This window comes from Echinops telfairi, unplaced genomic scaffold (genome assembly GCF_000313985.2).
Source record: "Echinops telfairi isolate 266 unplaced genomic scaffold, ASM31398v2 ScPeMD7_1713;HRSCAF=2227, whole genome shotgun sequence".
Taxonomy (NCBI): domain Eukaryota; kingdom Metazoa; phylum Chordata; class Mammalia; order Afrosoricida; family Tenrecidae; genus Echinops; species Echinops telfairi.
In genome coordinates, this window is record NW_022105611.1 from 15919438 (window position 1) to 15933896 (window position 14459).

Here is a 14459-nt window from a genome sequence, read left to right on the forward strand (position 1 = left end):
TAGACAGACCTGCGGAGATAATAACATGCACAAAAACAAGACAGAGCAAAACAAAGCAACAAAAGAAAACAGAACAACAATAACAAAAAGTCAATGACAAAAAAACAAACAGCAACAAAAAAGTAAGGCCTGTAGTTAGTTCAAGGACTGCTTGTTGGCCTTTAGGAATGTTTTCTAGTCCAGTCTGATGGGGTGCCAAGCCCTGACCCCAAAGTCTATTTTTGGTATACCCTGGGGACTTCGTTGCTCTGTTCCCCTTGCTGTTCTATTACACGCCCTTAGTGTTTTGCCTCAGTGTGGTGGGATCAGATCAGGCGCAATTCCCACACTGTGTCTCCAGTGTTGTCACCTGTAGGGCTATGGGTCAGTGAGGGACGTCGTGTCTCATAGTGGGGTCGGCCATATGGTCTTCTCTGTGGACTGGCTGCTCTGAGCGGGAATATCGTCCTCAAGGCTTGGTGGGCCACATATTCCAATTTTATAAATGTAGAAACAGAGGCCTAAGGAGGGAGAATCCTGCCAAAGAGCCCTGGTGGCATAGGGCATTAAGCATTGGGCTGCTAACCACAAGGTTAGCAGAGTTCGAAACCACCAGCAGCTGGGGGGTGAGAAAGATGAGGCTCTCTATTCCTGTAAAGAGTTACAGCCTCCGAAACCCACAGGGGCAGTTCTGCTCGACCCTGCAGGGTCTCTGTGCCCAGGATGGACTTGATGGCAGGGGGGAAAGACTGGCAATGTTCTGGCTGAGACTTGGTTCGCTGGCAGCCTGCTCCGGCTAACGCTCGGGGACCTCAGTGCTTGGTTGGGTATTCCCGACCAAATTGGGGTCTTTTTCATCCTCTCAAAAATGCCCGCTCTTTGGGGGCTTTTCACTACCACAGACTTTCCAACAGCTGAAGGTAAACCCTATGGCTTCCCTCAACCCTGCACCCGATTCTTCTTTGGATGAAAGTTAAGTCCCGAGCTACCACGAGGTGGCACCGTTGGTTAATTCTGTCTCTTGTGCCTCCAGCTGTCTCCAGTAGTGGTTCTGAACGTGGGGGGCGAGCTCTACACCACCACCGTGGGCACTCTGAGAAGACACCCTGACTCAAAGCTGGCAGAGATGTTCTCCAGCGCGGCCAAGGTCTGCATGGACTCGGAGGGCCGCTTCTTCATCGATCGCCCAGGCACCTACTTTGGCCCAATCCTCGACTTCCTGCGAAGCGGGCAGCTGCCAACTCAGAGCCTCCTGGAGGTGTACCGGGAAGCTCAGTTCTATGAAATCAAGCCTTTGGTCAAGCTTCTGGAGGATACGCCAAAGATCTTCGGCGAGCAGGTGGCTCGAAAGCAGTTTTTGCTGCGGGTTCCCAGCTACAGCGAGAACCTAGAGCTCCTGGTGCGCCTGGCCCGCGCGGAGGCCATGGCGGCCCGGCGCTCCAGCGTACTGGTGTGCGCCGTGCGCAGGGACGAGGATGCTGTCCACTGTGTGGACACCCTTCGCACCCTGGAGGCGAACAAGACGTCAGTGGTCAAGTTCGGGCCCTGGAAGGCGGCCCCGACCATCAGGGACCTCCTGGACTGCGTGAAGATGGACATTGAAGCTCAGGGGTACCAGGTAGCCTATGAGCCCTTTACCTGTCGGGGCAAGGCGGGCAATCACTTCTACACATTCTTCTTCTCCTGGTGGTAACCCCAGGAGTGAGGCTGGAGGTGCTGCCTGCTGTGGGCCCTGGTGGGGCATATGGAATTAAAAGTTACCATGAAAAGTCATCTTCCATTAATTATAGAAACCAACAGAGCATCCAGCTTGGTCTTCTAGGCTCCACGCCCCCAAATATTTATTTTCCTCTTGAAGTAGAGTTTCCACCAATGGAAACGGACCTATTGCCCTTGCCTAGTGTGGTGACGCTGTACCCTTTTCAAAGTGACAAGTCCCCTCCTTCTGAAGCCCAAAGCAAGGCAGAGACCAGTTAAAATGTTTCAACACTGCTCTGACAGAAGATGGGGAGGGGGTGGTGGTGACGACGGGGAAATAACACAAGGTACCACGAATCTGGATCACAGGTTCCCAAATTTATTTGGCCTACTACCCTCTTTTTAGAAGAAAAAAATTTGCTCCGTACCTCATGGCAATGAGACACTTTTGGGATAGGATAAAGCATAGGGACTGCTTTGACCGCTCCCCTGGGTTGTGAAACAGTGATGTCGTAGTGTGAACTAAGAAGGTAGTCTGACGAGCTTCAGGTTGTGGTCCAGTCCAGCTAGGAGCTGGTATGTTCTTCCCTGAGGAAGACACCCGGAGGTCAAGTTAGTACCTGTGGCAGATGCGGTCAAGGAGCCCTCTGCCAAAGGCTGGGCATGTTGGCTGTTACTTCTCTAAAGCAGTGGTTCTCAAAGTGTTGTCTGGCATCAGAAGCATTAGCAGTGTTCCCTGGCAAGATTTTGGAAATAAAAATCCTCAGATCCTACTTCAGACCACAGTTTTACCAAGCAGTCTGTTTTAGCAAGCCCTCTAAGGGACTCTGATGGACCCTAACGTTGAGGCCGATTCAGAGAATTTCCCTCAGCCAACAGGAGACTGACCTCTTGCCTCAGGAAGAAGCAACTCTGGTGCGTTTCCTCTGCCAGAAGTCTCACGAGTCAAATTGAAGTCCTTCTTCATCTGTGATTACATTCTTACTCATCAAAGTCCAGGTCTGAGATAAATGGCTCCTTCCCACCAAGGGTGGCTAACATCTCAGTGTGTCAACAGCCAAAGGGTTGCCTGGACACAGACTTTTAAGCAGGTTCCAGGAAAACAGGATGAGTTGGTTACTGTGCTGCCTACCCAGGTCTCCTTCGCTTTTCTCTCTAGGAAGTCCCTTAACCTCCCACTCAGGGAAGACTGGTGTGCCTGCAGGAACCTGGCTTGGGGCCCTCTTGGGATAACCACTGTCTCTATGCAGACCTTGAACAAACCATTACCTTTTCCCTCTTTACTACACCTGCTACTCCTGCCACATCTCTGTGACATGTTTCAGTCCAGGTCCCAAAGCCTGCCTCTCTTGGGGGCTTAGAACCTGATTCTCATATATACATATGAGTCTCTGGGTTACTATTGACCAAACTACCAACCCTGTAAAACCTATTAGGTGAAAAACTTGAACTACATATAATGGTTAATAATAAATAGATGCTACTTTATAACCGTGCATCAAAAGATTATTGTTATTATTATTGCATTAGTGGGTTAAAGATATTTTCATGTTTCTGGTAATGTTTCTTTAGTTTTCTTTATGCAAAGAAAGGTACACTATGTACTACAAACTAAGACAAACATTTGACTGACTGATGTCAGACACAAACCATAGCTAACTGTTCTAACTTACATATGCACTTCAAGACAGATTTAGGAATGGAACTCATTCATAATCTGGGCACTGCTTTGTGTGTGTATGTGTGTATTTGCTGAAGCACTGGAAGGTAAGTTGCAGACATGAAACATTATGACAAAGTATCTCCTATAAATAAGGACATTTTGCTTCACAATCACAATATTATCACTTCTAAAAAGTTAACACACCTGAAATATTAAATATAATATATCCACATCTCTAATACTATGTTTTCTTTGTATATAAAATACAAATACATCTTAAGGCTTTATTTTTAAGGCATTAGGATCTAATCAAGGTTCATACATTAGATTTGGTTTTTAGGTTTCTTCAGTGGTATCCACCTTTGCCATACATTGGAGTCAATCACTGTATGTGTCCGAGGATTCACCCCTAGAGATTCTAACTGTCTTGTCTTGCGGCTTAACTATTAGACTTTTAAAATCTCCCTCAGATATTTCTAAAGTTTATGAAAGTTTGGGAATAACAAGACTCTTTCAATGTAGAACTCTTTTTTCTTTCAACGTGGTCTCCTTTTTTCTTGCTGCCAATCCCAAATGAATATTGATGCATGGGTCTCCATCTATTTGACCTCTGAACTTTGACTCCTTCTCACCAGCAACGTCTTCTTCAGCCATCTCTGGGAGTCCTTGGGATTGGTGGTATATCCTCATACTCTGGCTCATTCTTTGTCCTGGCCTGTCTCTTGATCATTTGCTTTCAAGCTAATCAGCACTATTTGACCCGCCATTCAAATCATTGCATTTCCTGGACCATGATTTTCCCTGGGTCCATGTAGTCCCAGTAGCATAGTGTCAGCAGTTCAAAACCACCAGCTGCTCTACAGGTCCTGGTTGGAAGCAGATGTTGGAAAAAGAAAAGCAAACTGTTTCTACCTACCCAACTACATTAAAAGTGGTCGATAAACTGATTACGTATAATTAATAGTTTGGAAAACCATTTTACTTTCAGCAGCATTTCTTCAATAACATGTACTGCACTAACAGTTCTTAAACCTTCAAAAGTAAGCAGGTTGTACACATTTTCAAATCGGATCCCACATGCATCCAAGGGACTTCCTTTGCCAACAACTTTCCAAGCGCTCAATAAACACTGGTTAAATGCCAAAAAAAAAAAAAAGCTCTTAGCTGCTACTTGCAAGGTGGATGCGTTGAAGCTGCCTAGTAGTCTTGTGGGAGAAAGGCCTGGCAATCTGCTCCTGTAAAGATGAGACGGGCTAGGAGAGAACCCTCCCGGGCAGTTAGTTCTGCTCTGTCACATGGGGTTGCTAGGGCTCAGGCGTCAACTCAGTGGCACCCCACAGCAACAAGGTGGTCCTGTACAGAGACACGAGATTGATAGCTACTTCGATGTATCAATAAGCTCCCTCCTTGACTCATGGCAGGACGACCCCCATCCCTAGCTTCCCAGCCTGGCTATAAGAGGCTTTGCTGCTTGGTGTCAGCACTGCAATGTCCTCTCTCACATTGTCGCTGGCCTTGGCAGTGTGGCTCGCTGTGACTTGCTTGCCCATGGAACATTAGCAAGTAGGACATAAACAGAGGCCCTTATGCACTGGGGTTTACACTCTTGGAATGCTGCTACTGTCTCAAAAGAAACCTACGCTATCTCTCTGGGGAGGCTATGAGGAAGGGAACCCAGGTCATGAGGCCATCTTGGACCAGTAAGGTCTAATTGAATGACTAGAAGATGTAGCCAAATTAGTGACCCAGAACCACCCAGGTAAGACCAGTCTAAATCACACAATCATGAGTAAATTACAATGCTTTTAAGTATCTATGTTTGGGAGTGACTTGTTACACACTAATATATAATTGGTATACCCTCTCTTAAGGTATGGTACTTTCCAAAATGTTCCACTCAGCAGTGTCTGTTTATATCTTTGGGACCCTAATTATGACGTGGCCTCTCCTACATACAAGAATAGTTGCTTTAAAATTTTTCCATGCATGGTTGTGGCAGTCACAGAATCTCCTATCAACTTGAGTGGAGGGAGGGGTGGATCTAACCTATCAATCAGGTCATAGCCAATGATGCCTCTGTGTGGGCATGGCCTTCTCCTGAGCATTCTGGGAACTCCTGTCTTCCTCCCTGTAGGCGGGATATACACAGTTATTAAAAATAATTAATAACTATATTAAGAAACATCCCCTTTGGGCCACTTTAGAATATCAGAGACTTTTAAAATAAGATTTACCCTCCTACCTGAAACAAAGAAAAAACAATAAAACAAAACAGACTTGGACAAAGTGTATATAACAGTGGGGCTTAATACATTGCATGTTAGGCATATATTAGCAAACTCTGAAAGAAAAGGTAGGTGTACACCTTATGAATGCTCCAGGTAACTACTTAGATAAGATATTCAAGCTGTAGTACAAAGAGGGAAAACCCTCCTGAATTGAGGAGATGAAGGTAGAAATACAGGGAAAGCAAGGCAGCAAGAGCCTTCAAGGCAAAGTGTCGAAGAGGAGAAAGGCTCGTTGTAGAGACATGGGGTGTTAGGCTGGGTTGACTAGAGAAACAAATCCAGTGACACTCATTTGCGTATAAGAGAGAGCTTTAAATCAAGAAGCAATTATGTAATGAGCAAGTGCCCCAGCCCAGTCCAAAACAAGTCCGTAAGTCCAATATGAGTCCATAAGCCCCTCTTCTGATGCATGTAACCACATGCAATGATGCAGAATGCAGGAAGATCTCAGGCCAGTGGGTGTAGAGTCATGCATATCTAAGGTCAACGAAACATGTGGATCTAAGGCAGCTCCCAGAGTATGTAGCAAGCAGGAAGCTGAGAAGGGATAAAGAAAGAGAAAGTGGGTGTCCGGGTCCCCGCTTATAAGAAGGTCACACCCCCAAGGACCCAGCATCAGGTTTTACTCCACTCCTAGCCAGGAGCAGCTAGTTGGCACAGAGGTAAGTACCACACATGGTGTATATATACCCCTATTAAAAGACAGAGATTGTGATATTGTATTAAAAAGACAAGACTCAAATTTTATGCTGCATACAGGAAACTTGCTTTAAGTAGGCTCAAAATAGAAGGGTCGGAGAAAGGATACTATGCTAACATGAATGAAAAAAAGCTGGCGTTATTATATTCATATCAGACAAGGTATATTTCAAGAGCAAAGACCACCACTAGGAAAAATGAGAAAAACTTTCAATTGTCACGTGATTCTATTATCACTTGATATGATAACCCCAAATATTTACAGACCTAACCAACTCATCAAGGGAGCATCATAATCTTACATGGCAATGTACACAATAAAAGAGCTTCCAAGTACATGATACAAAAACAGATCAAGTAAGGAGCAATGGGCATGCTGTAATACCAGTATGCATGTGTAAATTAGGACACAGTAATTCAACTCCAAGAATTATATCCCAGGGTAATGGAAGATTATGTCAACAGTTTCTACAAGATTTTCAAAAAGTTTAAACTGGTAATCAGGAAAGATGTGTGTCAGGGTTGTATCCAATCACCATACTGATTCAATCTACTTGCTGAGAAAATAAACAGAGCAGTTGGATCTTAGGAAGCAGAATGCAGCATCAGGATTGGAGGAAGGCTATGAACAACTTCGATATGCAGATGACACAACCTTGCTTATTGAGAGCGAGGAGGACTGGAAGCACTTGCTGATGAAGATCAAGGATTTCAGCCTTCAGTGTGGATTATAACTCAATGTAAGAAAATCACGATCCTCCCAACGGAACCACTGGGCAACATCATGACCAATGGAGAAAAGATGGAAGTCGTCAAGGATTTCTAACTGCTTGGAGCCCCAACCAATGCTCAGGGAAGCAGCAGTCAGCAGCTCAAAAGAGGAAGTGCATTGGATAAATCTGCTGCCCAATCCCTGAATTCATCTTTGAGGTTTTTCCGTAAAAATGTCTTGATTCACTTCCGGCCTTCCTCTAGCTGCCATCTTGCGTCCCAGCGTGTGTGCGCCTAATCTCAGCGGTCTGCCAAAGACCCCCTGAGCGCCAGCCCTAGTCCCCCGTGCAGCCCCATTTCCGCTCCGACAAGACGAAAGAGAGGATCATGAATCAAGAGAAACTTGCCAAACTGCAGGCACAAGTGCGCATTGGTGGGAAAGGAACTGCCGGCAGAAAGAAGGTGGTTCACAGAACAGCCACAGCAGATGACAAAAAACCACAGTTCTCCTTAAAGAAGCTAGGGGTAAACAATATCTCTGGTATTGAAGAGGTGAATATGTTTACAAACCAGGGAACAGTGATCCACTTTAACAACCCCAAAGTCCCAGCATCACTGGCTGCGAACACCTTCACCATCACCGGCCATGCTGAGACACAGCAGCTGACAGAGATGCTCCCCAGCATCTTGAACCAGCTGGGCGCAGACAGCCTGAGTACCTTAAGGAGACTGGCCGAAGCACTGCCAAAACGATCTGTGGATGGACAGGCCCCACTTGCCACAGGAGAGGATGAGGAGGATGAGGTTCCAGATCGTGTGGAGAACTTGCATGAGGCATCCAGAATGAGGCTCACTGATTTGAGTCGGCTTCTGGGGAAGATGAACTTGAGGAAGTGACTTGGGGCTGCTATTTTATACGATGACTGCGTTTTAAATGTGTTTTGTGTATGGATCTGATAAAATCTACATCTCTAATATTTTTAAGCCCAAGCCTTTCAGACTTTGCAGCTCTTTTACGTTTTTGCTTACACACGATTCATTCTCTGCAGCCAGATACGCTGAAGAAGCCTGGGAATAAAATTTGAAACAGGTTAATAAAGTCTTTGCCTAGTTAAAAAAAAAAATTCTTGATTCATCTACAAACTATTCTTTTATTTGGAACAGTATGCTTGTAAACATGTGGCAAAACACCAATGATTTAGGAAGATGTTGACTTGAATTTTATTCAAATATGATATTACTGTGACCTCAAAGTCATTTGTCCCATGGCACAAACGTAATCCTTTATTGAAGGCATTAATGAGACCACAACAAGTGTATTACTGAGAGAACTTGTCTGCAGCCATTGCTGATCTTAGAGACGTGTGTAAACATGTTATGTTTGGAAGAAATGCATGCATGTCTGATCTGGAAACCTAGTAGCAATATATCTGACTTGCCCTAGTATATTACAGTGGGAACTAAGTCTGCCCTTGGCCACTTGGGGCCCTTCATGCTAAGCTAATGTTTTGAGAAGAGGCTACTGTGCCAGCCTGAACAATTTCCCCTTGGAAACGGATTGTAGTTTCTACAAAAGGGACAGCGAAGACTCAGTTTCAAACCCAGGGGATCCACTGGGGTGCCTCATTGTATTCTCATATCCAATGATGGGGGCCAAGAGAAAATGCCATGAATTCAATACATAGAATGTTTCCATTTAAACAGTAAAGAATATAAGATGTTGGTGTTTATAAGCCAGACTGGCCCTCAATCTTATTTCTATTGTCCCCCAATAGGTTTTACTCCCAATCTAAACTGAATTTTTCCTTCGGTTTCCAAATGCATACAACGTCTTCCTGCACTTTCAAGGGAGGGAGCTGGGTTCACAGTGGCTGGAGGAGAATTAGCAACTTGCATGACACTCAAAATATCACTGATGAGCATCGCAGTGGCAACCATTCAGCCCTCAGGACACTCTCCTTGGCAGCTGTATTGTGGAAAGGGGAGCCCCTGCCCTTTGCTACCATGCGATTGGACTGGGATGTGTGCGCCTTGGTCCAGCTGGCAATCCCCCTCCTAGCGTTCCTTGAGAAGGCTAAGCACAAGGAGAAATCCGAGTCTGCGGATCCCTGCCTGGATCTTTTGATCCCCACATTTAGATGGATTCCACTGGAGTCTCCAGAGGAGTGCCTAATAAGTTGAAAGCTTGGGATCAGAGGGCTGCAGGGTTGGTTTCCGTTTTCTTCTTTTCTGGCATTCTACCATAAATAAAAATGTATACTGGATTAATTACACATATTATAGCCATCAGAGACTCATAAACTACACCTGGAGCCATCACAAAGGCCCTAGAAGGATGAAACGCTCTAGCTAATGAGTTGGCCAAGAATGCTGGTCCTGGTGACCATTTCTCCGAATGGTTAGGCGGGTGGTTTGGAAAGCGGCCTCAGGCCTCACCTCTCTCCTAATAGTGGCTGGAATTTGATCAAACGTTGGATGCCGTGTTCAAGGGCTACTCTTAGGAACATCCATAGATGACACACTTTATTAGAGGGAATGCCAACAGATATTAGTGAGAAGCGCAGATGAAGATGAGAGCAACTAGCATAAGGAGAAAAAGGAGGAAGTTGTGAGAAATAAATCCCAGATTGGTCCATCTTCAGCAATTAAGGATACAAAAGGTCAGAAAGTGACTGAGCAGCCAGAGCACAAGCTGACAGCTGACGTGGAGAATGGAATTTTGTGAATTGGATTAGCCAAGGAGGAGGTGGGGGAGGGAATCTGCCCTGGAGGCACTGGGAAAGAAGCTCAACCCTATAGTCCTTAGCCAATGAAGAGCTGGGGGAGGGACTCGAAGCCTGGGGAGTATATCCCCCTTATGAAAGCACTGTTGCACACCCTAGCCCATTTTGTCATCTGAGGCTTGGGTGCATGATTTTACAAAATTGATTAATAAACCATCTGTTTTGCTGGAAAAAAAATTCCTCCTGCAGGTATGTAATCAATAATGATAATAATAAAGATTTTGGATATCATTGCTGATAAGATACACATTTAACATCTCTGCAATCAGGATATAAAAATTGCATTGTCCAAGTGCTCATATACAAACGGGATCCTGGTTCATGTTTGTCATCCCTGCAATTGAGCTCTGTGTACTTTGGCCCTGCAAATGTTATCTCCAACTGTCCTTTAAAATAGCCTCAACGACATGTTGCCCCCTCCCCTGAAGATGTAGCCTGGGGAGAGTGGTGGGTCTGTCCAGACCACACAGGTGAGAACCAAGAGGGAAAGAGAGAGAGAGAGCAAGAGAGCCTCATCATGGCCCACCAAGCCCCAGGGACGAGATCTCTGCTTGAAGCAGCCAGTGCACAGAGAGGACCATAGGGCCGGCCACACCACAAGGCTCAGACTTCACCTCACTGACCCATAGCGCTCCGGGGACAGCACTGGAGATGCTGTGTAAAAAGTGTGCCCCGTCTGCTCCACGTACAGAGGGGTGAGACGAGAAGGGAGTGCAGCAGGGCAGCAAGGGGAGCAAACTAACCAAGTCCCCGAGGAGTCCTGGAAATAGACTTCTGACTCAGGGGACAGGGCTTGGCACCTCATCAGACCCAATTGGAAAACACTCATAAGGGTCAGCAGACAGAACTGGAACTATCTATCTATTTTTTTAATCTATCTAATAAGATATGTCTCTCTATATAAGATAGACAGGACAAACAATCCCTGGTGGCCAGGGATGACATGGGAAAGGAGGGAGCGGGAGCCAACAAGCTCAGGGATAAGGGAACAACAAGAGATCTGAAATTGATGGTGGGGAGGGCATATAATGCCTGGGGTGGGGTTTGATCAAGTGCAATGTATCCAAGGGGCATTACTGAGACCCAAATACTGATAGTGAGACAGGAGGAAGGTGAAAGGAAATAGAGGAAAGAGATGAAGGCAAAAGATATTTATAGAGGTATAGCTATAGGTATGTATATATGTAAATATATTAATTTATAATGAAAGGGATAGAGGCCAATGTACATATATTTATATGTTAAGTATTAAGATAGCAGATAGACTTTGGACCTCTACTCAAGATCTCCTAAAGACAAGAGCACTTTGTTTTAATAACCTAGCACTCTTTGATAGTCACCTTCCCAACACACTTGCCGAAGACAAAATGGGTGCATAAACAAATGTAGTGAAGAAAGTGGATGGTGCTCAGCTATCAAAAGACATAGCATGTGGGGTCTTAAAGGCTTGAAGTTAAACAAGCAGCCATCTAGCAGGGAAACAAATAAGCCCAGATGGAAAAAGCACACCAGCCTGTGTGATTATGAGGTGTCAACGGGATCAGGTATCAGTTATCAAAAGATTCAAAACAAACAGTTATATTGATGTGAAAGAGGGGGGTTGCAGTGGAGACCCAAAGCTCATCTGTAAACAATTGGACAGCCCCCCACAGAAGGGTTACAAGGAAGGGATAATTCAACCATGGGTGAAGGGAGACAACAGACAGTGCAAGACATAAAATAACAATAAAAATATATAATTGATCAAAGATTCACGAGGGTGGGAGGATGGGCAAAGAAGACATTTTGGAAATGTTGATGGCAACATATGTGCAAGTGTGCTTAACACACTTGAATGATGGATTCTTAGAAGATTTGTAAGAGCCCCCCCAACAAAATGATTAACATAAAAATAAAATGATAAATGTGAAAAAAATCAGGATGATTAAAGACGTATTTGTGAAAATTGGAAGTGAAGTGTTAACAAAATCTCTGATATTTATTAATGCAAAAACATAGCTATAAGTTTACATTTTAATCTTGAAATAAAAATTATGAAGCGAAAAAAAATATCCTCAAAGAGAACAGCTTATAAATTGGTATTTGAATGATAAGTTTCTGTGTGCATATAAAGGGATGGAAACAGGACAAGATGCCATATGATACAAATCTATGAATAAGCATAAAGGAGCTCTTTCAATAAGTATAGATCCTTGGTGGCATAGTGGCTACAAGTCGTACTGCTAACTGCAAGGTCAGTAGTTCAAGATCACCAGCCTCTCCTTGAGAGAAAGACGGGAGTTTCTACTCTCATAAACAGTTACAATCTCAGAAGCCCACGAGGACAATTCTACCCAGTCCTATAGGGTTGCAATGAGAGCAACAACTCGATACCAATAAGTTTGGCTTGTTTTTTCACGAAGTATACATAACAAATCTAAGCAATAAGAAACTCTTTTAATTGTAGCAGTATTAGTATATAAAATATATAAAAGAATGGTGTATTTTTCAACTGTTGGCAGTTCAGGTTTGATAGTGTTGTTGTTAAGTGCCATCAGTTTGGTTCCAACTCATGGGGACTCTGTGTCTAATTGAACAAAACACTGCCCGGTACTGTCCCGTCCTCACAATTGTTCTTGTGCTTGAGCCCATTGTCGCAGCCCCTGTGTCAATCCATCTGGTTGAAAGTCTTTATCTTTTTTTACTGCCTCTCGATTTTACCAAGTGTGGGAGTTATATAATCTGTCGTCAATTTGAGACGTAAGAGTGAAGGGGTGGAGTTTAGCCTGTCAATCAGATCACAGCTTGATGACCTCATTTGGAGGTGCTAAGAAGATAAATAGCTTGCTGGAGGTGGGACACACACTCACTCCCTGCTAGACACTCCCTGGAAGACATTACTGCCAAAGAGCCTGATGGAGCTACACTGATGCAGCCAGAGCCTGGAGCTGGAGGAGCCATGTGGAGACCCACCCAAGCACTGAGGTGCTTCTACCACCATTGGATCCACCAGACTTTCCACCCACTGGCCTGTGATCCTTCTGTATTTGGCATCATCTCATGTGTTGCATGAGTCTGGAGAGAAATTTATACATTGGTATTAGACATATGGGCTTACATTGGATTTATGGACTTGATCTGGACTTGGCTGGGATGTTTTCTCAATATTCAATTGCTCTTGTATATAAAGCCCTTTCTTATACACATATGAGTGTCCATGAATTTGTTTCTCTAGTCTACCCAGACTAACACACCAAGAATGATATCCTTCTTCAGGACATGGTCTCTTCTGACATGTCCAAACAAAATGTGTCAGATAAAGTCTTGTCACCCTTGCCTCTAAGGTAAGGTGACCAGACATCCCGCTTTTGGCGGGACAGTCCCGATTTTTGGTGTTTTAAAAAAGTCCTGATTTTTGGAAAGAATGCACGACAAGCTAGGGAATGGTCTAATTGGTCCATATAGACCAAATTTTTAATCAATAACACCACCACCCCCCGCCCCCGGTCAATGGCATCCCGCTTTAAATCTGGTCACCTTACTCTAAGGAGTCTTCTAGCTAAATGTCCAAGACAGGTTTGTTGGTTCTTTTGACAGTCCGTGGTGCTTTCAATATTCTTTGCCAGCACCGTAATGCAGACAGCTCAATTCTTCAGTCCTCCTTATTCAATGTTCAACTTCCACAGGCATATGATGAGGCGGCTGAAAATACTATGTCTTGAGTTAGGCGCACCTTAGTCCTCAAAGTAAAATCCTTGCTTTTCAGCACTTCAAAGAGGTCACATGCAGCAGATTTACCCACAGCAAGGCATCATCTGATCTCTTGACTGCTGCTTCCATGAGCGTTCATTGTGGATCCCAGCAAGCTGAAATCCTTGAATGCTTCCATCTTCTCTCGGTTTTTTCCTGATGGTACCAGTTGGTCCAGTTGTGAAGGTTGTGGTCTTCAGGCTCGTGTTGTACAGACTTCAATCCTTGATCTTCATCAGCGAGGGCTTCAAGTCCTCCTCACTTTCAGCAAGTAAGGCTGCGTCATCTATATATCGAAGGTTGTTGATCAGCCTTCTCCCAAGCCTGATGTCACATGCTTCTTCATAGAATCCAGCTCTTCTGTTTATGTATGCAGCATACAGACTGAATAAGTATGGTGAGAGGATACAACCCCGACACATACCTTTCCTGATTTTAAGCCATGCAGTATTCCCTTGGCCAATTCACCTCATGCACAGCCATCGCCTGTCAGTGGCAGGCTGTGTGTTTTTCTGATGCTCAGCAGATTTCAGTGACATTCCAGACTAGCCACCGTCGGTGAATCGATTCAGACTCCTGGGCATCTTACAGGAGAGTAGAACAGCTCCTTCAGGTTTCTGAGACTATGGATCTTCATGGGCATGGATAGCCTCATCTTTCTCCCAAAGAGAATCTGCTGGGTTTGAATAGACAACCTTGGGGTTAGCAGCCCAGTGCTTACTCCATTGTGCCACCAGAGCCCCTTTCCAGACTAACGTGGAGGAAGAAACCCAGGGATCTACTTATGAAAAATCAGCCAATGAAGACCCCATGCATCAGAGCCATCTGAGCCCAAACTGATCATGGGGATGGCACAGGACCTAATGACAGGCAGTGGATTATACATTAGGCTGCTCATAGGTCAGCAGT

The 14459-nt window shown here is 44.7% G+C and overlaps 2 protein-coding genes across 2 annotated transcripts in view; both read left to right on the top strand.

Annotated features, from left to right (window-relative positions):
• The window catches only part of KCTD14 (potassium channel tetramerization domain containing 14), a 9122-nt gene extending 5949 nt beyond the window's left edge, over positions 1–3173 (top strand). The window contains exon 2 of the mRNA XM_004708939.2: positions 1013–3173. Coding sequence (XP_004708996.1) covers positions 1013–1672 — 660 coding nt within the window. The 3' untranslated portion in view covers positions 1673–3173. The remainder of the gene's footprint in view (positions 1–1012) is intronic.
• A 4246-nt stretch (positions 3174–7419) lies between these two features.
• Positions 7420–7935, top strand: LOC101653484 (transcription factor BTF3-like). Its single transcript, XM_045293086.1, has one exon. It carries the CDS (start codon positions 7426–7428, stop codon positions 7933–7935), a length of 510 nt encoding a protein of 169 aa, XP_045149021.1. The 5' UTR covers positions 7420–7425.
• Positions 7936–14459: the final 6524 nt, after the last annotated feature.